General features: G+C 35.1%; 1 protein-coding gene across 1 annotated transcript in view; it reads right to left on the bottom strand.

The window, feature by feature from the left end:
* The window catches only part of LOC134749431 (putative phosphatidate phosphatase), an 84,240-nt gene that overhangs the window by 34,061 nt on the left and 26,979 nt on the right, over positions 1 to 23,200 (bottom strand). The window contains exon 2 of the mRNA XM_063684359.1: positions 17,609 to 17,760. Within this exon, the coding sequence (XP_063540429.1) occupies positions 17,609 to 17,760 (152 nt within the window). The remainder of the gene's footprint in view (positions 1 to 17,608; positions 17,761 to 23,200) is intronic.

Consider the following 23,200-nt stretch of genomic DNA (forward strand, 5'->3'; position numbering starts at 1 on the left):
GTACAAATAAAAAAAATACTTTCTACCCTCGGGTGGGAAATGCAATTTTCCGCCCGGCTATCAGCCTATGAAAGGTGAACTTTCCGAATAGCAGAGATGGAAGAATGATATATAAACTCCAGTGAACTAGATATATGTAGGTATTCAGGGTAAGATCAAAGTAAAACTCCATAATATAATAGTATTCGTTTTTAATAACAGCAATTTTATTCCAGCGGTAAATTCAGTAGGTTTGTACTTACCTATCATGAATGTATTTATCATATAAACACTTGCAGAATATAAGTGTGCGGTAATTAAGTGCCTTCTTTGCATTTGTAACTCCGCAAATAGTATCCGTTTCGATACGAGTCATATCACTTCAAATAGCCAATTTATTTTACTTACACTTATCGCAAATGTGTAAACTACACGCAGTAAAACCTTTTAGTGCCTTGATTGTATCTAAAACTCCACTTAAAATAGTTTCTGTAATTACTATTGAATGGATTTGTGCAAATTGTAATTTAACTAAACTGAAAAATCGATAACCAAGAGAAAGCAAAATGCTAATAAGCAAACGAAGTCAAAGACGAAAACAAACTATAAGTGCGTCCGTTTACATAAAACGGTCAAAATTGATGTATTGAGTTGACTTAATACCAAGCTAATAGTAGAAGTAAACAAGATTTGGTTAGCAACGGTGAAATATACTGAGCGATATGTACACGGTCATGAATCATTGTGTTTGTAAACATTGATACGCGTGAGTTATAACTGCATATTTTGGAACACACAGAATTTCCCTTCAAGGGAGTCATAGAAACAGGTTTTACGTATTGAATGAAAACAGCAAATAGGGGTCACTATGAATTAAACTTCTTAAAATTATAAATGCCATTTGAGTTGACGAAGTATTATTGTCGTCTAGTCCAAACGGATTGGTGAGTAAGGAGCCGTTTAATGTTATCATCAAACAATGTTATCATTATCAGACAGGATTTTTAATTCGTCTAACTTGATGTTGACTGTCATCAATGTCGTGTTGGAAAACATGACACATGGAAGACATGACAACGTCAGTTTTCATATTATCATTTCTGAGTCCACCGACGGCTGTCATGTCAAGCACCTCAAATTATAATTCCTGTGTCCACTGTCATGGCGCCCGTTCCGCACCCATTGCGATCGCAATTGATACAAAGCTATGCATCGATACATCGCTCTAATAAATAACAAACGATGATGTCGATGGAAAAGTGGGTAAGGAAAACCTGTGAACCGATGGTTCCGTACGCACTTAAATATTATCGGCGATGAGTTTGTCGACAAAAATTCAGACGATAAGGAAGGATCACAAGTAGGTAATTGGTCAAGTAAATTGCCTAAGTTGTAGATTTAAACATGTACCTACAAATGCCCCTAGACTAATTTATCCTACAAAAACGTACTTTGATAGATACGAAAACTAGAAGAGTGCATTCTTCACTGAACTAAAACATTTCGATTTCATTTTGGTTTCACACCAGTGCTTACAATTATTGATCATCATCATTCAGAATCAGGATCAGGCCGTCTATTTTTTCCTTGGTTTGCCATTCCTCTTACGAGGGGCGTTCAATAAATTCTCGATATTGATATCTTACAACCTTTTTGAGTATTTCTTTTGTTACTGGCCACTAAGAGTCATTCATAGACTTTAAAAAAAAAAAGTAAAATTCAAACCGATATGTTCTCGTTTTTCTGCAATTGCCGAACAAACGTGAGCACCATGAGCGATTTAACAATGTTAATTAAATTAGAGCATCGAGCCGTAATAAAATTCTTGACCAATCAGGGTAAAAATCAAAAAACTATAAAAGAAGAAATGGATTGTGTTTACCGTGAGTCTGCTCCTTCTTTATCTACCATTCAAAAGTGGTCAAGTGAATTTAAACGTGGGAGAGAGAGTATTGAAGATGATCCTAGACCAGGCCGGCCTGTAGTAGCTACTTCACAAGAAAATATTATCAAAGTGGAAAAACTTATATTGGAAGACGGCCGAGTGAAGGTAAAATCAATAGCTCAAATAACCGGTCTTTCTGTTGGTACCATACATGATATTATCCATTACCATCTTAATATGTCAAAAGTAAGTGCGAGATGGGTTCCGCGAATGCTGACACCGGTTCAGAAAGATATGCGAGTAGCTTGTTGTTCCGATTTTATTGACCTGTGCGGTGAAAATCCTGATGAGGTGCTGCAAAAGATAGTTACTGGAGATGAAACCTGGGTTCATTATTATGACCCAGAAAGTAAACAGGAGTCCATGCAGTGGCACGTTAAGGGTACAGCTCATCCCAAGAAGTTCAAGGTCATCCCTTCAGCTGGCAAGGTCATGGCCACAATATTTTGGGATTGTGAAGGAATATTACTGATCGATTACAAACAAAAGAGTGTAAATATCACAGGACAGTACTACGCTAATATTCTACGTCAATTAAGGGGTGCAATCAAAGACAAGAGGCCAGGAAAATTAACCAAAGGTGTTCTGCTTCTGCATGACAACGCCCCTGTGCATACTGCTCATATTGCCAAGGCGGCTATTCTTGAATCTGGGTTTGAAACTATTACTCACCCACCGTATAGTCCGGACTTAGCCCCCAGTGACTTCTTTTTGTTCCCCAATCTTAAAAAGGATCTGCGTGGAAATCGATTTTCTGACGATGAAGCGTTGAAGGCGGCAGTGGAGGAGCATTTTGACACCAAAGATAAAAATTATTTTTATGAGGGATTAAAAAAAATAATAGATCGATCTTTTAAGTGTATCAACATAGGGGGGGAGTATATTGAAAAATAAAAATATTAAACTTATCGTATTTGTTTGTTTTCATTCACATACCGAGAATTTATTGAACGCCCCTCGTACATCCCTCCACATCCACGTTCAATATTAATACCTTTCTCGTCACTCGACTTTCATTCCCGATACGATATTATAAAAAGTTAACAGTGTTAAGTGTTAACACTACATTTGTAATAGTTTACACGGAACCATAAACTTGCGAACCAACTACTGTTTAATTTATTAATATATCATCTTCTTCCAACAGTTTACGCCATATATCATTCAATCTTTGACGGGCTGTGGTGTTATCTTGTCAAAGCCAGGTATTAACCGTTGATTCCGATCTTGGAGAAATTTCATCAGGTTTGTCATATTTTTTGTGTATCATCCAGTTTATTGCTTGAGCAAACTTTCTTCGATATTGCTTTACGACTGGTTGGATTTATGTGAGCCAATGAAAGTACAATTAATAAGAATGAAAAACTGACGAAAAGACTTGTAAAACTAACAATTAGTGTTAGTAATATGTATTTATTTATTCATTGTACATGACTGCAATAAACGAAAACGAATACGAAAAATAGTAACATTTATAAATAATATTAATAATTTAATAAAATAAATAATAATTTAATAATAATAGTAGTCATAATGTCGCAATAATTGACTTGTTAATTAAATTCAATTTTTTTTCTCAAATGTGAATCTTGTATATTTATCTACCTTTAATTTATATTAGCAAAGAGGATATAATAAGATAGCGGTACTGTCATAGTAAATTTTGTAACCACTGTAAATTCACTGCCATCTATCGACATACTTTAAAACTAAAAATGAAGATTTATAAAAATACGTTAAAATGTATTTAAATATGGATACATGATTTTTTTATTAGCATTTTTTATTTTTATATGATTTTGACCCATGTTCTCTCACTGATAAAATTATAAATAACAAACGAAACTGTCAACGCCCTCTATACGAGAGTAGGCCAAAGCTAGCGGCGCCATCTGATCGAGAACCAAATTTTCTTGATTTTCGAGGCACGTTTTTTCCTTAGACTGTATCCATCTATTACGGAGTTATATCTATCTTTGATATTAGTCATGTAAGCCTGACCTGTAATTTATATTATTAATAAAATATGAGTATGAGTAAAGACCTCTTCTTTCGGAGGATCACCTCCATTCATTCAGGACTATTCAGATTTTTAGACTTAGGTCATTATGTTGAGAATATTTTAATACAAGTCTTTTGTGGAAATTCGAGTCCTTCCCAGAAAAGATTTAAGACTATTGCCAGAATTTCAATAGCAACAATTTTCATTATTTTGGATAGGTGCTTTTTACTACTGGCTTGGATAGAATAGATATAACAATATAACCTTTAAAATTGATGATGGAGCCTTTTTTATGATATAGAAGTTAAATGTATAATGAACAGCAAACGTATTTTTAGTCTTGGCATTGGATTATCTTGATTTAGTACCATTAAACTTTTCAGATAACGTAAAAAGAAAACAGAGAAAGTATTTATTATGTGATAACACCCATAAACATTAGTTAAGAGCCCTTTATCACTCAAACCAATTACTCCCAAGTAATAATAGATGATATCTCTGTAAAAGACAAATGACTGGCCATTAAACACTGCGTGTATTGATTAATAATTATTATGCAAATCATAACAAGAGAGTTGCATAAACTCGTTCACGGCCACAGACATATACGATTTATAGGATTATCGATGAAGTCATTTTAACAGAGCCATAACACAAACTTTGTTTTGATACAACTTTTTAGGGTTCCGTACCCAAAGGGTGACAGACAGAGGAGTCTTAGTAATAGGGTCCCGACCCTATTACTAAGATTCCTATATCTCATGAACGGTGATAGCTAGACATTTGAAATTTTCACAGATGTAGTTCTGTTGCTGCTATAACAACAAATACTAAAAAGTACGGAACCCTCGGTGGGCGAGTCCGACTCGCACTTGTCCGGTTTTTAGATGATTCGTAACTTAGTCGACCGCTTTGGCTCAGTATTTCTGCTTGAATATACCGCACTGGGTGAGAATACCAGTAAAATTGATGAGCACGAATACATGTGGCGGTGGCGGCCTGGCGGCTGATCTGTAACTTTTGCTTGTATATTGCTCCGTTCTCAAACCTGTTTTTATTTTAGCAACATCAGAGGAGCCACTTATGCGTTGCCAACCTTTGAGTACCTTAAATACCTGCTTGTTGAAGAACTCCATGCCATAGCGCAAGGGAATTTTTGACTTTGGAAGGGGGTCCACTTCCAAAGTCAAAAATTCGCTTGTACTGACTAAGTATACTGTAACCTCCAGGGAATCGAGCTCTTGACCGACCGCTGAAATAACCAGCAGCTTAGTAAAGCGCGCGGCTCGGCTTGCCGCACGAAATATTGGAAATGTTAACATTTTGGAATGCACACCAATTTGGAATCCACGATCTGTAACCGATCTGATCTGTACATTACACCGTCATGTACATTGCAAGTGATCTCAGTCCTCCAGTTGTATTCTATGTATTAGCTTTACTATGAATGTACCTAACCACAATCATAAGGATTGAAGCATACATTTTCGTCCTAGTTCTAGATGCGAAATACTTATTTTCAAATGCAAAAGAGATGTAAGCATTAAGCTACCCCATCAAGCCCCGTCCGAAGTCCATTCATATAGACATAGACATAATTTATTGGTAATAAGGTATTACAGGTCACAATTTTTTGTTACTTATTTCTACACATCTTACATCTTTTAATTATATCACAAATAAATATATATTTTTTTATTAAACAATTCAATATTACACGTTACTATTCGTATATATGTCTATGATCACAACACTGGCAATACGACCCATGTTTTTACTATAAATATCTTGCGATGCACCAACCGTGGTCTGATAAGAAGCTTTCTTTCCAACACGGATACTACTATGTATTAAGGTTACAGACGGATCGTGACTGCAACACAGTTACTTGCAACGTTGCTGCTGCAGCGGGCGATGCCAACTTACATAATGGCGCAGCGACCCAAAATGAGTCTTGGCCTCCGACACGAGTACACGCCAGTCGTCTCGCTCATGTTATCGGCATGGAGATCGCGCAAGTCTACTCCAACAGCATCGCGCCAGCGATACCTGGGACGTCCGATCGGCCTCCGCCCCACCGGGCGTCCCAGGTATGCCCTTTTAACGCCGCGATTCTCCTCCATTCTCAAAACGTGGCCGAACCAGCGGAGACGGTGAGTTTTTGTCTCGCCTATAATGTTGGGTGCAGCCACAAGATGCGACAAGATGCGATGCCAATGTCACTGTTATCTCCTTGATAAAATGAGCGACAGTTTTAACATTTTAATCGCGACAGCAACGCAATATACCAAAGAAATTGACGATGACATCGCCCGCGTCAACGCTGCAGCAACAGTAACGCTGTTGCGATTGCAATCGAACCTTTAACACGTCCCTGAATTGTGATCAAATGTGCCATAATCATGCAATGTGAGGAGAATGCAAACTGCAATGATTATAATTAATGAGTTGCAGGTAGCGAATGATATGGCTAAAGTAAAGTAGGCTAATTGTTTTAGTAAACGAACGACGTAGTCCAAGATGCCGCTGCAGAATTCTGCGCTCATCTCTAAGGGGCCCATTGATTATCAGTCCGCCGGACGATATCTGCCTGTCTGTTAGAACAAAAAGTTGACAGTTCCGGAAAACTAAGCTTAAGAGTTGAGCGTTTTATGTAAGTAATGTTTTTGTAGAGACAGTTTCTTTCCAAGAGGAAAATAGTGTTTTTTTTATTATAACTAGTCAAACACTTTTCTCTAATCGATTCGTTAGAACCGTAGAAACTTAAAAAGGCAAAAATTGTTCCATATAGTTTAACTATATAAATAGTGTAAATATTCATGTAGTTTTGAGGCCACAATTCGTGGTTGAAACTAATGAAATAATAAAATAAAAAAACTCTCGTTAGTAATCAAATATTACTGGAATTTATTAAAATATTTATCAAAAAACAAAAGTAGCAGTGATATAGAAAATATATACATAAAATATGTACTTACGTTTTGTTTCCAAGAAATGACCATGTAGCCAAGTCAATAACTAGATTAATTTACTCCCTTTTCTAGATAGGTATTCAATGTCAAATCGGGCTACTATTTCACATTGACATTACTTAAAGCACAAAGTGTTTACATCATTTATAAGTATTATCGTTATACTTTTATGGAAGAAACGAGACAGGATATCGGATTAGTTACATAGTTAGTAAAGAATTATTCATATTATAAATAGGCATAATGTCACCTTGTATCCTTGACTCTCTTATGGCAAGAAAGGATTAGGCGGTTGTATTATAACCATAGCTTAGTACAGAAAAGCTATTTCTGTAAGAGAGATACGAGACAGGCGGCCGTAGATTAGCATCTGCAAGATGGAGCATAATATACCTGAACTGAATATACGTAGAAGGCGGCACGCGTTCACAACTCTACCTACTATGCGCATACAACCACAGAATAAATAATAGTACTACCGTACAGAAAGGGCACTTCCTACAAGACCGAAGTTTGACAGCGATTCAGGGACGAATCACGCTGTCCTATTCTGATACAACTTGACGTCAGATTGTCAGATACTTATTTAAATACAACATCCCATGAACCCATATGTTCTTGGAGATAGTAATTTTCGGGCACACAAGCAGTAGTTAAAACATATCAACTGAGCGGCGCATTAAAATAAATATAAACAAATATGTAGCTAACAATCTATCAATCATTATTGATAGAATTGTAGCTATTCGATCCCATAACCTAATATTTTGGTCATTATTTGAGCTCTGAGGGCCTACCACGAAAACCAAAATCGAAATTTCGTTATCTGCCTCTCTTTTGCACGAATATGGAAGAGCGATAGAGAGGCGGTATAATAGGCCCTCTGTTCGGAATCGATTTCGCTGTTACATCGCAATGCGATGTCGACCAAGCCCCAACTTCAACTTAGGAAATCGCGCCCAATGAGCCGTCTAGTGACAAGTAATCAACTCAGCAGACGGCGCAGTAAAAGATATTAAGTATACAGAGACGCCATTAATGATGCGGTAGTAAAACAAAGTGACATGGGGTGAACGAATGGCTCACACAACTCCGAGTAGTAAAGCGTGGAGTATTTTAATTTTAGAATGGTTTTTGATGCTGGACTACCGTAAACGGATAATTTATGGTTTATTTATCCTTATTGCGTAAGCAAGGAATTTTTCGAAATCGTAATGAATGTAATCGGGTGAATCAACTTTGTGTTACTCGTTGTCGTAGTTAGTTGTCCAGAGGAAAACCTGACTTAAAATCCTGATTTAATGGTATTTATTTTACCACACCTGCATTTTTGTGGTAGATTTGGCCATTTTCATAATGATGATAATGGACCATCTACTGAGTTAGAAAGTTAGTAGAGCGTGAATAGCGTGATAAAATATTTCTTTTAATAAACTGTGCCTCTCACGTGCCTCTATTGTCCTTCGGACAACGGAACAGGATCAAAATAGAAAAATGTTTATGGCCTAAACTAAACACTCCTGTACAAAATTACACTCACTAATACAAAATACAATTGGTAGTGTATCTACCTATTACTTGGATTTAGCAGTCACCTCCTATACTATAAGTTACGCCTGTAAATAAAAAGAAATGTGAAATTCAAGGCTGTATACTTTAAACACTATTTTCAAATGCATAAAGGTACAGGTAAAAGATAATGAACTAATAGTGCAAATACATGTTGATCAAGTTCAAAGCAACCTAAAAATAACAGCAAACCACAAAGATAAATTTAAAGTAGACTAAAAATAAAGTAAAACATTGGAACGCCCGCATACGTGTATAAATAGAACAATGCGGCAATGACACGGCTGCTTCCGATATGAGTGTACGCATTTTCACAAATTGGAACTATTCCGGAAAGTGAGGTCAAGGGTAGGCGAATTAGGACACGGCAAGTGTACCTTTAATTTCAAGTGGAATTCGAGATTGCAAAGGTTATAGGTTATATATTATTCACGCATAATTATTTACATTACATCGCAATTTTGAGAGGACATTTGAACGAATGATGAATGAATGGAATTACAGTCATAAACAGGTAAAAAAAATCTAAAAAATTGCAAGACGTTTTGCTTTCGTGGTCTCTATACAGTTCTTTTACAACATATAGTGCTGTACTGGCCAATAAATTAAATGTAACGCAGCGTACTACGTAGGCGAACAACACGTGAACGCGAAGCGAAGCGATGCGGCGCGGGGTGAATAAATCCTTTGATACCCATAGAAGTGCCCTACGTGGGCGTTCGCTAGTTGTTCGCTTACGTAAGACGCAGCGGTTTTATGATTAGGTATAGTATTAAAAAGGTACAACTTGAAGAAAGAAATATGAGATAAGTAAATATAATTGTCCAAATGTCCAACAAGGGAACAAATCAAATTATTTTATGAATTTGTTTTTTTTTGAAGTAGTCACACACTTATACATATACATATAAATTAAAAACTGAAACAACTTTTTAACTTTCAACTATCTGAACTTCTTTCTTTAGTGTATGACATCTTTTTCAGTTCAAAAATATAATTGTATTATGCCATTTATGGCTATTTACTCTAATTAGCTACATTATCTAAATGCGAAATGAAAACACAAATTATATACAGTAGATCAAATCTTTGTCGGCAAACTAGAAGTAAATAATTCTTAATACCTACTCGGATTAAAGTAAACATACCGCCAGAACATAAAATATTCTCTTATCAGTACAATAAAAACGATAAATGGTAATTTAAGAACCACATTAATTATACATATCTACAGCTCAAGTTAATCAAGTAAAAGTAAATTAACAAAACGTTAAAAACAAATATTAATCTTAATTTCTTAATATTTCTAGTTAAGGTGCAGCGGGACAATTTCGACTGGTACGAGTAAGTTATGAAGTGCAACTTTGACCACCGAAAACTACTATTTACAATACTTCCACTGGCAATTGATTGCCTTCATACTGTAGATTAGTTATCTTGGTTTTATTTTTTCAGACGCACATCCAAAAATGATCAGCGTATACTTTAAAATGAGCATTTTATATAAAAAGGCAAAAATAGTTGTCCCGCCGAGGGACAATTACAACTATTGATAAAAAACAGCTAAACCTGAGCTCCTGTCGTTAGTCATGGCGTAAGGGGTCTATATGCGTTTATTTTTGCAAAATAGATTTAAGCGGGGTAATTTCAACTGGTTTCCATAGTAAGTAGTGATGGGACTCGTGTCTAAGAATAGAATCAATCGATAATGTGTCTACAGGTTCACACATCTTTTTTTAAATGTTTTTGTTTTATTTGAATCCACAATAAAAATAAAACACACTGCATGTCACAAAAATGTAATATTTAAATAATGTAGTTCTTCCTAAAAATGTAAAATATCAACATTTATTTGTATTTTAATTCCATACATTTAGCTGATCTCATTGATATCCTAGAAGCACTCCATACTTTGGCAACACTCACGCTAGTCACGCTACTGCAACTCTTATCAAGCCATCTTGCATACTGTTGCAATAGTGGAAAGTTTTTCTAGTTTAGTACATAGATATTAGCGATTTTCAAAACTATACCGCTTTTGAAGTTACCCCAAACCACCTTACGAAATGTAAATAATGTCTATGTAAGTAGGAAGCAGGCAACAGATACGACACCAATTAAGAAAGCAAGCATGTAAAGCAATTAAGGAAATCACGTCGATGAAAGCAACAAACGGCCGTGGTGACATGAAAGCGTGGCTGTGGCTCTTCTAATGACGGCACTTGTTCCTAAACCTGAGTTTCTAATTAATTATAGGCTATTAAGTCAGTACTTTGTAATATAGGCCAATTAAAAGACAGAAAGCTACTATAGAATCAAGTAAATACCGTAAACTACCAAATGAAAGTTAGGGGTCGTGTCGTATCAAAAAGTCAAAGAACTGGCGCAAGACAGGAAAAGCTGGAACGTACTCCACCGACAACCGAATAACTTGAGTACATGATGATAGCCACCCAATGCTACAAGGATGATGGTCCATAAGTTCGATACGTAATTAAGTATCCATGCCAACGTTGTTTTCGGATTTTATTAGTTTGTTATCTCATTTATGAAAATATTTCATCTTAGGATTGGTTCATTCCAATAATAGTCTTAAATAAACTAGGATATTTGAGTTAGTCTTGGCCCATAGTTGGGAGATTTTGGATAATAGTTGGGCGGTTTTAAATAAAGATTTAAGCTCGTACCTGTAAGCTGGGACAAATTTACATTTCGAATGTTTCTTTGGATAACCCTACGGTGTTGAGAGTCATTTCTGATAGTATTAATCTGATAGCATTTACGCAATATTTTGCAGAATATATTACAATAATACTTTGTTTAACGATAAATTTATTTTGTATGATAATGTAACACAATTTCCGTTAGTTTTCCGTTATCGGATATATCCACAGTTTAATACGGGTCGATGAGGTAACCTAGAACTCGAATGTTTCTTTGGATAACCCAACGGTGTTGAGTCATTTCTGATAAATACGTATGGAATATTTTGCAGAATATATTACAATAATACTTTGTTTAACGATAAATTGATTTTGCATGGTAATGTAACACAATTTCCGTTAGTTTTCCGTTATTGGATATATCCACAGTTTAATACGGGTCGATGAGGTAACCTCGAACTCGAATGTTTCTTTGGATAACCCAACGGTGTTGAGTCATTTCTGATAAATACGTACGGAATATTTTGCAGAATATATTACAATAATACTTTGTTTAACGATAAATTTATTTTGCATGGTAATGTAACACAATTTCCGTTAGTTTTCCGTTATTGGATATATCCACAGTTTAATACGGGTCGATGAGGTAACCTCGAACTCGAATGTTTCTTTGGATAACCCAACGGTGTTGAGTCATTTCTGATAAATACGTACGGAATATTTTGCAGAATATATTACAATAATACTTTGTTTAACGATAAATTTATTTTGAATGATAATGTAACACAATTTCCGTTAGTTTTCCGTTATCGGATATGTCCGCAGTTTATTCACTTTAATACGGGTCGATGAGGTAACCTAGAACTCGAATGTTTCTTTGGATAACCCAACGGTGTTGAGTCATTTCTGATAAATACGTACGGAATATTTTGCAGCATATATTACAATAATACTTTGTTTAACGATAAATTTATTTTGTATGATAATGTAACACAATTTCCGTTAGTTTTCCGTTATCGGATATGTCCGCAGTTTATTCACTTTAATACGGGTCGATGAGGTAACCTAGAACTCGAATGTTTCTTTGGATAACCCAACGGTGTTGAGTCATTTCTGATAAATACGTACGGAATATTTTGCAGCATATATTACAATAATACTTTGTTTAACGATAAATTTATTTTGTATGATAATGTAACACAATTTCCGTTAGTTTTCCGTTATCGGATATGTCCGCAGTTTATTCACTTTAATACGGGTCGATGAGGTAACCTAGAACTCGAATGTTTCTTTGGATAACCCAACGGTGTTGAGTCATTTCTGATAAATACGTACGGAATATTTTGCAGCATATATTACAATAATACTTTGTTTAACGATAAATTGATTTTGCATGGTAGTGTAACACAATTTCCGTTAGTTTTCCGTTATCGCATATGTCCGCAGTTTATTCAGTTTATAAATATTATGGGTCGATGAGGTAACCTAGAACTATAAAGAAGATAAAAAAACCGAATCGAGAATCTTCTCCTTATAAACCTCAGTTCTAAACAAAACAAGCCATTCAAGCAAAGAATAAAGCAAACTACTGAACAGTAAAAATATAATTATAGATCAAGTTACAAGTATCGATCAAAGAATTCAATTAAGGCTCCGTATAATCGATGATCGAGTTAACAAGCTGGATAAAAGTATAAAAAGTGAAATGGATACCGGTTTATCGGTAGTAGATCAGATGAAAAGGAACTCTGGTTCTAGACTTCAGAGGATAAGTAAATCTTTCATTGGCCAATGTGTTCGTTTTTACAACAAAATTCCTTTGGATATTCAAAGTTTGCCATTAAATGAATTTAAATCGGTCATTAAACGTAAGTTGTGCAAAAATGGATATTATAAAATATCAGACTATTTAGAAGACGTTAACCCTTGGAGTTAATAAGTATGTGCATAGTGTAACATAGATAATGTTATTTAATATTTAATTTTTAAGTAAATACAATTGTTTGACGTCATAAAGAGATTGTAAAATCCTATTATGAAAATAAACGATATGATATGATATGATGATATGATCCCGTTTTGAACGTGTAGAGGTACAGGTAGCGACTAGCGACGTGGACAGAATAAGAACAAAGTTAATGAGTTCAAAACGATAGTGGATGACCGATTCTCCATAGTCCATAGAAGCATAGTTTATTCCTGATTTTTCTTCCTGATTATTTTTCATGGAATTTTGCTCTTATTTATAGCGTGCAATGTAATCAAGATAAAAACTAAAAATTTTCGTTAGCTCCGTCTTAACCCATCTCAGCTCAGCATGTTAAAAAACTGAAATGGCATGCGCATTTCAATGGTAACCTTTGTCGAATAAGTACAATGTCATTCTCGTTTACAGTTACATTTGTACACAAGGAAAAATGTTTTTGCTAAATAATCTTACCCCGTGATAAATGACAAAAGATATATGAGGCACGATAAGGACAACAATAAACACGATAGACAGATAGCATACAGTCCTAATTTACAACCAATTTACGAAGGTGAAGGTCTATATTTGCATTTATCTAGAAACTAGACTTTAATTACGTAAAGTAATCACTACGGCCAGGTAATTACTATGATTGAACAAGAATTACCTATTCATGTCTTATCTAGTTAGACGAGTACTGGTGGCCTCGACAGTCGCTGTACACTTCAGTACACCGACGCATTTCTGACGACCGGTCTGGCCTACTGGGTAGTGACCCTGCCGGTGAAACCGATGGTCCTGGGTTCGAATCCCGGTAAGGGCATTTATTTGTGTGATAAGCACAGATGTTCCTGAGTCGTAGGTGTTTTCTATGTATTTAAGTATTTGTATATTATATATATCGTTGTCTAAGTACCCACAACACAAGCCTTCTTGAGCTTACTGTGGGGCTTAGTCAATTTGTGTAAGAATGTCCTATAAGATTTATTTATTTATAAAATTTATTTCTACATCATCATCATTCGCTTGCCCTTGTCCTATTCACTTGGGGTCGGCGCAGCATGTCTTTTTCTTCCATACCTCTCTGTCACCCGTCATCTCATCATTCACTTGCGTTAGTTTCATATCATCTAAAATTTATTTCTGCAACAAATCGCAAATATACAGTCGAACAATATAATTTCTTGGCCATTTTGTAAATTGTGGCAATTTTTGTTTCGCATCTTACTTACTGTTTATTATCACGGATGCATGCTCAGCTGTCTATAGAGTCCGCTTTTTGACTTCTTCGACTTCACTTCGAACGCTCTTCAGCATCTTATGTATGACATTTTAAATCTTATGACAACTACTAATTAATATGAAAGCCGTCAACAAGACATTGTTACAGTTGCAAGTTAAACAGTGGTCCACACAAAATTACAAAATTTATGCTAAATGGTATTCTCTACCAGTCAACAGTGAGAGAGCGAATTGCCAGTTCATTTTAGTTTATTCTTCCACGATTTAATTACTACAACGCAAGAACAAATTACAATGTTGAACAAAATAGACTCATATCGGTTTATGTATTGTCTTTAGTCATTTAGAAAAAGAACGTCTAAGCATTATCTTCTGAGAATATATCAGATAGAATAATGACAGAAAAAGAGTTATATCAAAGAAGCTGTGGTGCATAAAGATTATGATGAGGAGGGTTGAAAATGATGAAATGGAGAAACGAAGACAATTTAAGTCTTTAGTGCATATTTTTGGCATATTTCTTTCATTTGTTCACGGTAAATGGAATTATAACCATGTGAAATCATAACTTACGAGACGGGAAAACACCTTTTCATTTCACTCTCATCTCAGGTAAACGTATCTATAAAAGAGCGCGCCTGTACCAGTCTGTTTACGGACGTCCAGGAGCCAATCGTAATTCTGACCATGACGTCTCGATTGCATTGCAATAAATAATGCACTTTACATTGGATCGATAAGAGCAAGTACGTCGTGGGAACACATTGCACGTGGTCGAGAGTAGTGATTGGCTGTTCCCGGGACAATTCCCGAGGTGATGGGAATATTCTCGACGAAGATTCTGCAGGACACGTAAAAAATAGAATAAGTGAAAAGAAATCAATGCTCGGGTAACATTAGGCAAAGATAGATATAACTGGAATTATTTTACATATATTAGCAAGTTTATGATTGTCTAATTTGAACCTACCTATAGGTTTTTCTGAAATCTAATACACAGATATTATTTAAGCATTGAGTAGGTACCTACACTAATCGAAACCTCAAAAAAAAACATCTAAACGTAAGAAAAATGTGATTGATAAATCAAGGCTATAAGTAATTAAGCTCAAAATGCAGATTTTGTTTTAATGTTGTCATCATTATTAAATATTCCCTTTTTGGAAATATATATGTCTTGGCAAATGTAGAGCAATATAGGTGGGCAATTAATTTAGATATGATTTTATTATGTTTGATTTATACATATAAACTTGATAATTTTAGGAATAAGGTTTAATCTACAATTTGAATTATTTAAAATGTAATTTAATAATATGACTGAGTACAATTGGTAGTTTAAGAAATGATTTAAATTATAGTTTGACATGCGTGAATTTAATACAGGTAATGTAATTTAATAATATGATTTATTGTAGTAGGTACATGTAAGTGCTTTGGTTTAGAACTGTATACTTGCATATTTGGAAATAAAATAAAATATAGTTATCTAAGAAAAGAGGAACATTTTCTTTGCTCGGAATAACACACATCACTAAGTTATGAGAGGCCAAATCTCGAAGCCGATCTATCGAATTGAATTGATTCGAATACTACCTACTTTGGGATCACGAATGTGCCGCTAATAGATTTAAATGGATAAAAATGGCCTTTAATTATGTTAATTTATATCATCGGGAGCTGTGATTTAAGTTATCAGATTACATTAGATGTAATCGATATTACTACAGGTGTTAATAATAAAATATTCTCATTTTGCGACCACGTCTATGGGCAGGTGTGTTTTCACTATGTTCTGTTAATGTATGTCTATTGTCTGTGTGTTTCCGAATAAAAACTATTCTATTCTATTTTAACTATAAGTATGTAAAGGTAGGTGTATACGATACGAAATGTGTTACGTCAGGAATGAGTACGGAAAAACTTGTATGTTGTTCTTCAAGAACTCACTACACGCTGCTCCATATATTTATTTCCATCCCCGTAGACGAGAAAATTAATATTGCAAACTTGCGATGTTCACGATTGTGGCACCAATCGCTTTGACAGGTGGCATACGTTTGATTTGAGGTACTTAGACACACAAAAATCACATTTTACCGACTTCGTTCGCTGTCGCTTTATGTCCACCGTCAAACACTTCGCACTTAATTACTTCGAATCTAACGAATATGCATTTTCCACTGTATACATGTGTAGGAATGCGAGGAAGTAGTATGCAGGGACCTTTAGCGATGTTTGCAAACGACGAAAATTTAATCACCGAAAATTGAAGTCTTCGTTTAATGTACACGGAATTTTAAAGCAAATATGGACACGATAAGGTGTACAATGAAAAACGGTTAAGCAAACAGATAATGGTTCTGTTGTCCCCAAGTATATGTGTATTTACAAATGATCGCGAACCGAGGGCGAGTCGAGTCTGCCAAACCAGTAGAACGTGACTTCAAGATTTCTAAAACGGCTGCGAGCCTATCAATTGTATTGTATTTGTTTATTGAAATTCAATTGTCTTTCATAATTTACAACCCTGTTCATGCAATTGACACACAGTCGATTGGCACGGCAGGGAAATAATGTAATCGGGGTTGTAAATGGTTACAAATCGATTGATTGACAATCGTGATTGATCCCCTGGGGGCCGATTAACACTTGTACTTGGAGAGGGCTAGTTCGACTGAATCCTTCCCTCGCCTTGCTCAGGAAGCGATTGGAATCAAAATGTTCAATGGGTTGGAAAATGGACGAAACTGTATGGAACTCTTGCGCACATACTGTCTTTTTCAATACAGATGTTCTGTTGGCATTGACATTCACACCTTGGCATTCTTTTAGCCGGCCAACGACATCGGGAAAGTGGAACATACATTTGACATGTCCTCGCTGGATATCGTATTTCCGTATTTTAATTAATATAAAACATCTATTTACCTACACTGGCTGATTTTGGGGTCGTGAGCCCGAATGTCAAGAATATATTAGAATGGTTATACTGAATAAGGTTTCCTATAGCACCGATTTGAAAAACATGAAAAAATATAGGTACCTCTGGGCCCTGGGCCTAATGTAGATACTTAACTCTACTAAGGTGTTCATTTGTTTTTTTTGTTTTTATTAGTCGAACTTCACTGATTCGGATGATAAACGACTTGGTATTAAAATGTGCCTAAACTTACTTTCTTCGTTTTCTTACTTATAATATCTTTGTTTGCAATTGTGACAATTACTGAGAATTAAATGAGACAAGATACTAAAAAAATAGCTCACCGTTACAACAGGAAGGCATAGGCCAACAATATACAGCATGAGGTTGGTTACAGTGGACTCCCGGTAGGGGTGTTTGAGGGACTCGTCGTCGCAGAAGAAGCCCCGCTTGTACGGGGTGCCCCACAGGTAGAATGACAGTATGAGGAAACCAACTGTAACAAAAATAAATAAAAAATTAAAAACAAAGTACATAAGTATTTATAAAAATAAAAATAATTGACTTGGGTATATTTCTGAAAGCCGTAATGGAAAAGCTAAAATTCGTACAGTATGCCAAGTTATAGCCGGTCAAACAACTTTGTCAGTAGAAAAGGGCGCGAAATTCAAATTTACTATAGGACGATTACCCTTTGCGCCTAGATTTTTTTTATTTGCCTCTTTTTCTAAAATGGCTTGGCATACTATCAACATTATTGGAAATTATTGGAAAATACAAAGAACACGCTAGAAGAATCTTTATCTCAAAGTCATTTCTGTAGTTTTGCAACGATATTCTTAAATAACGACCACCTACAAATTTGATATCAAAATATTTAATGATATACACTGATAAGTTCGTAATAACATGTGACCGGCAAACAAAAACAACCATGATGTAAAAAATGAAGTCATCTCTATAACAAACCGTAGTGTGTTCTATAACACTGATTATGATCTTGTTAAAAAAGAAGTTAATAAATCAAAAACCTATACGTGTGGTGGTGTTGAAAAAACTATAGAAGCTATTAAACCATACGATACTCGTCAAGAAGGAATTTAAATTGGACCGACGGTACGCAACCCCATAGACAAAATTAACTATTGTTTCACGGATTGTTTCTTCTACAAACAGAGAGATGGACAAAAAACAGCAGGTACCAAAAAGGGAGCAAGGAGTAAAAAACTTGAACTGGCACAATAGATCGTATATTCTAATTTTAATGATGTGGTTAATGGAAATTGATCTGAAAGGGGATATTTATCTAAATAGCAGGATGAGATTAAGATAAAAACGATAATATTTTTTTTAAATGGACTAAAGTTTGGAAGACTTCATGAAAATTATACAATAGGTATTTTTTCAAGGTTCATGTACCTATTGATAGGATGTTAACACATGTATGTACTTAAAATTTCATTATTTTATGATCTTAATCAGCAGTTCTACGGCAAAACATATGAAGAAAAAAAAATCCAAGAAAAAATGCAACATCCAGAATAACATCCCCAGATCCTCACTTGATGAGAATGGGACAAACTAGGAAGTACTCTTTCAAACTCTAGACAGCTGAATACATCAAATTAAATTGATTAAAGAAAAATCATTGATAACTAGAGATGAAACTAGATCATCAATTACGGCTTCAAAGTCATCCCAAGCAAACTTCCGTAAAAATTTCACAAGCGACGTCTACATTTACATATCCCTAGTTATTTATAGGAAGAGCCCTTTGCTATTGATCTTAGGATCTTACAAACAAACATTCGTTTTATGACTGGCATTATCGAGTTACAGCCGCCTTTACAAACAAATGTGGGATAAGATGGTATTTTTTTATGCATGGGTGCGGTTAATGATTTTTAGGGTTCCGTATACCCTAAGGGTAAAAACGGGACCCTATTACTAAGACTTCACTGTCCGTCTGTCTGTCTGTCACCAGGCTGTATCTTATGAACCCTCGGTTGGCGAGTCCGACTCGCACTTGTCCGGTTTTTTACATTAAAATAAAGAGCAACAAACTTTAAAAACTTTAAAAGTAGCTTGGAAGGATGTTACGTCAAATTTTGTAACAATAGAAGTTTATTTTGTAAGTGTAATTTTGTTGTATAATTGAAGTAGTCTAGGTCTAGGACTATAATAGAACTGAAAGGTATAACACTTTCTCTAGAGTAAATGCCATTAGAAATCGATAGTGGTACTGAACCAGCCTGGGTATCCATTACCGCAATAAATTTGTATAAACAAACCTGATGATTGGGCTCGATGGACACTATAAGAGCGTTCGGTTTATGCAGAAAGATACCTTAAAGCAGGCCTCTGTGTGGTATTTGTAATAGCAACTTACATTTTGTCAAACAAATTTATGAAAATAACTAGGTAATAGGTAATTCATAACAGAAGAAGCATAAATGCACTGATGTACCTTCTCATATTTGTAGTGCCTAAGGGCTACTTGCACCATTCACTAACCCGGGGTTAACAGGTTGTACCTGGAGTTACCATGGTTACCAGTACAATTTGACACTGGCTTAACGGTTTAACCAGTTAACCCCGGGTTAGTGGGATGGTGCAAGTGGCGCTAAGAGATCTAGCTTGACCGGATTAACTTTTCCTGACAATGATATCCGACTGGATATCAAAACTGAAGCAGTAGCTGATGCTATGGAGCCTCTAGCTCGAAAAATGGTACAAAACGGTTTTTTTCTGTGGTATGTATAAAATCCACAATCTGAACTGACCATCGATAGGCCTTATGTAATTGCAATAAGGTATACGAATAGTCAGTCAATAAAAGAAACAATCTCGCCGATAATTAAATTACACGCGCACACTTATCACGAAACACCGTGGCCGTTAATTGGTTATACTCGCTTCAGTGAGTGTTCAAACAGGAAAGTTTAAATAATCGCGTTAAAGATTGTTATGGGTTACTGATTTCATACAAGATAATAATGTGACGTATAATGAAGTTAATGGAGAAATACATTAATGGATATATGTGATTGAAATGTGCATAGTCACTTATAATGATCAAATATTGTATATACAAACAAAAGATAATTAGCAAAACATTGTGTTAGTACTATCACAATAAGTAGTCACGAGTAATTTGATCGTTAATAGATGATTAATGACAGAAATATTATTTGCTTTCAATGACATGGAAAATAACAATTTTTACGTTTCCAACATTTATAAAGTGCATGAAACAGTTTTGGTTTTTTTTTTACCTACATATGTAAAGTATGTATAAAGAAGCCAAACCATTCACCCGTTTTAAGTCCGACATCTCCCAACGTAAAACAGCACTTATTTTCAAACATTAAAGTCCGTGCATCAAACCTTTTACAAAGTCGCATCGCCCGGAGCAAAGTGCAAGCAAAACCATAGAACTGTACGATGAAGTATGAATCATCGTCAACAGTGTTAACAAATTAGGCCGTTGACCTGTTCTGTTACGTAAGATAATCTCAGATTACGACCGCGTAATCTGAGGTAGCAAACACTCAGGCAGTTTGCTTAATTTTGAGGAATGTGGTATGTTTGACGTTTTTTAAGGTTTAGACGTTTTTTGATTTGGAAATTTAATATTGGGATCCTTTTTAGGGTAAGATCCAATTAATAGCGTAGCTTAAAAACTCCAGTTATTTTCAGTTGTATTTTTCTGCAAAGGCGTGAACTGCTTGAAGCCTTTAAAAATAGTTGAGGAATGTTACATAATTATCTTCTGATAGATAGAATTTTACGATCTAATTTATGTTTTCCAATATTTCAGCGCTTCAAAGAACTTATAATTATAACTAAATATTTAGTTGGGACAATCCATTAAATAAAACTTATTGAACTTTAAATTAAATGGCTACCATTGGCATTCACAACACAAAAATATACGTTATTTTCCAGCTGAGAGAATACTAAAATAGTTTCCTACATAAAAAAATACAAGTGACTGCGTAAAAAAAAACCGCAAATCCACATCATGGTTTTGGCTATTAATCGTACACCGGTCAATGACTCCTCGAAAGGTCAGTACGAAAAAGTCAAACACCTTAGAGCCGCCGGCCAGAGACCGGTCGAAAGGCAAAGGACCATCTGTGTGGCAAGCTGAATTAAGTAGATACTTATATGAATGAAGCTACAGTTCAGCATCAGATATATCGGAGCAAATGATGTGTTCACAAATATCTGAAGGCGATTTTATTATAAAGACGTTAGAGTGTATGTTGAGATACATTTGAGTGCCTGGTACAGTTGAAACATATATGGCGGTTGTGACGTGACGATTGGAATTGAAGGTGTGCGTGATTACTCGCTATTTCGGCTTTTTCATCGTCATTGATGTCTCAGCCAGTATTGTCACAAGAGATATCTAATGTTCAATTGTTCTTAGTTAACTTTGTATGTAGGTAAAGTAAGACAACGTCTGCTGAATCTAGTTTAATCAGTTATTGCGAGTTATTAGCTAATAGAAACTTACAGATGTGTCTGACAGATGTTTTTGGGTAAAAATCTAAAAATGTATAGCTGGAATTAGAAGTAAATCTGTCTACCGGAGATCTGCACAGGATATATATTTTTTTTGAAACGAGTATCAAATATGTATTAAGTGTAAATTTCATTCAATAGCGTCACGTGACGTTTGCGTTAAGGTCATTTTGTATGGGATTTTGAGTTTCCAAAAGCGGGACGGCTTGGCGCGCTGTTCAAAATCTCATACTTACAAAAAAAAGAAAACGCGAACGCTCGTCATGCTATCGAAAGAAATTTACACTAGGGGTTCTGATATATCGTTCTCTAAGAGGTACCTTACATCTGGAACTAAGATAATCTCACTAACAGTTCAAGAATATGAAATTCAAGATTGAAAGTCTTGTGACAAGAATTTGACAAAAGTGGTCAAGATATACATATTGAATCAAAACTCACCTTTTTTATTTGATAATTTGTTATTTGTTACAAGCAAGTATTTCTTGACCCAAGATCTATACAAGACATTTTATTTTTTGGACGAAGACATTTTCGAGTTCCCTTATATCGAAATTCGAAAATATCTTGAAACAAATAATATTCCTTTGTCCAAGACCTTTTTTATCTGTGTGGTCCGCAAGCGATTCCTCTACTTTACTTATTTCCTTAGTTTGCTTTTTATATTTTTCGTGATAGCTCGAAATGAATTTTATTATAAAGTTGGTTTAAACTACATGATCTAGCTGGTTTTACTACTTCCGAATGAAGAAATTTAATGTTATTCCACTGTTACGCAGTCTTCACAAAACTTTAATGGGTCCTAAAATGCATCAAATTATGGCAACGGAGTACAGTAAAACATCTGATCAAACAAAATTGGGAGTCTCTTCAACAGAAGACAATGAACCACCTGTTTATATAACTATTGGTGGTCGTTTGCAATGCTAATATTAACCGAGAATTTCGTGGCAAAAGTAGTTTTTACAGCTGTCTCTCGAGTGTTTTCTCTGGAGAGAGATCCATAAAACATTCCATGTTTCACAACGTTGCACAGTAAAAAAAATACTGGACATAACTTTGACCTGTTTTTGCTGTTTTTCCTGACTACAATCATTAATACTAATTGAGTGAAATTGAGGCTTCATAAAATCATTTACCTTTCCTTTTTATATCAAATAAAATGTTGATCTATATGTTAAGATTAATCTGAATTTTTGACCAATTATCTACCAAATATGAATGTCACCATGCTGTAGAGGTATTTAAATAAACAAAATGTTAAAATAGACAGACCAACCGCACTAAATACCGAATTAATTTCTGGGTTGCTAACTCTGCTATATAGGGCATGGAGCCAAATTACAAAACTGCATATTCATGAAGAATCTATTAGACAAAGGCCTTTGATAAAAAGGGGAAAAGGT

Source organism: Cydia strobilella, chromosome 18 (assembly GCF_947568885.1).
Source record: "Cydia strobilella chromosome 18, ilCydStro3.1, whole genome shotgun sequence".
In the NCBI taxonomy this organism is placed as follows: Eukaryota; Metazoa; Arthropoda; class Insecta; order Lepidoptera; family Tortricidae; genus Cydia; species Cydia strobilella.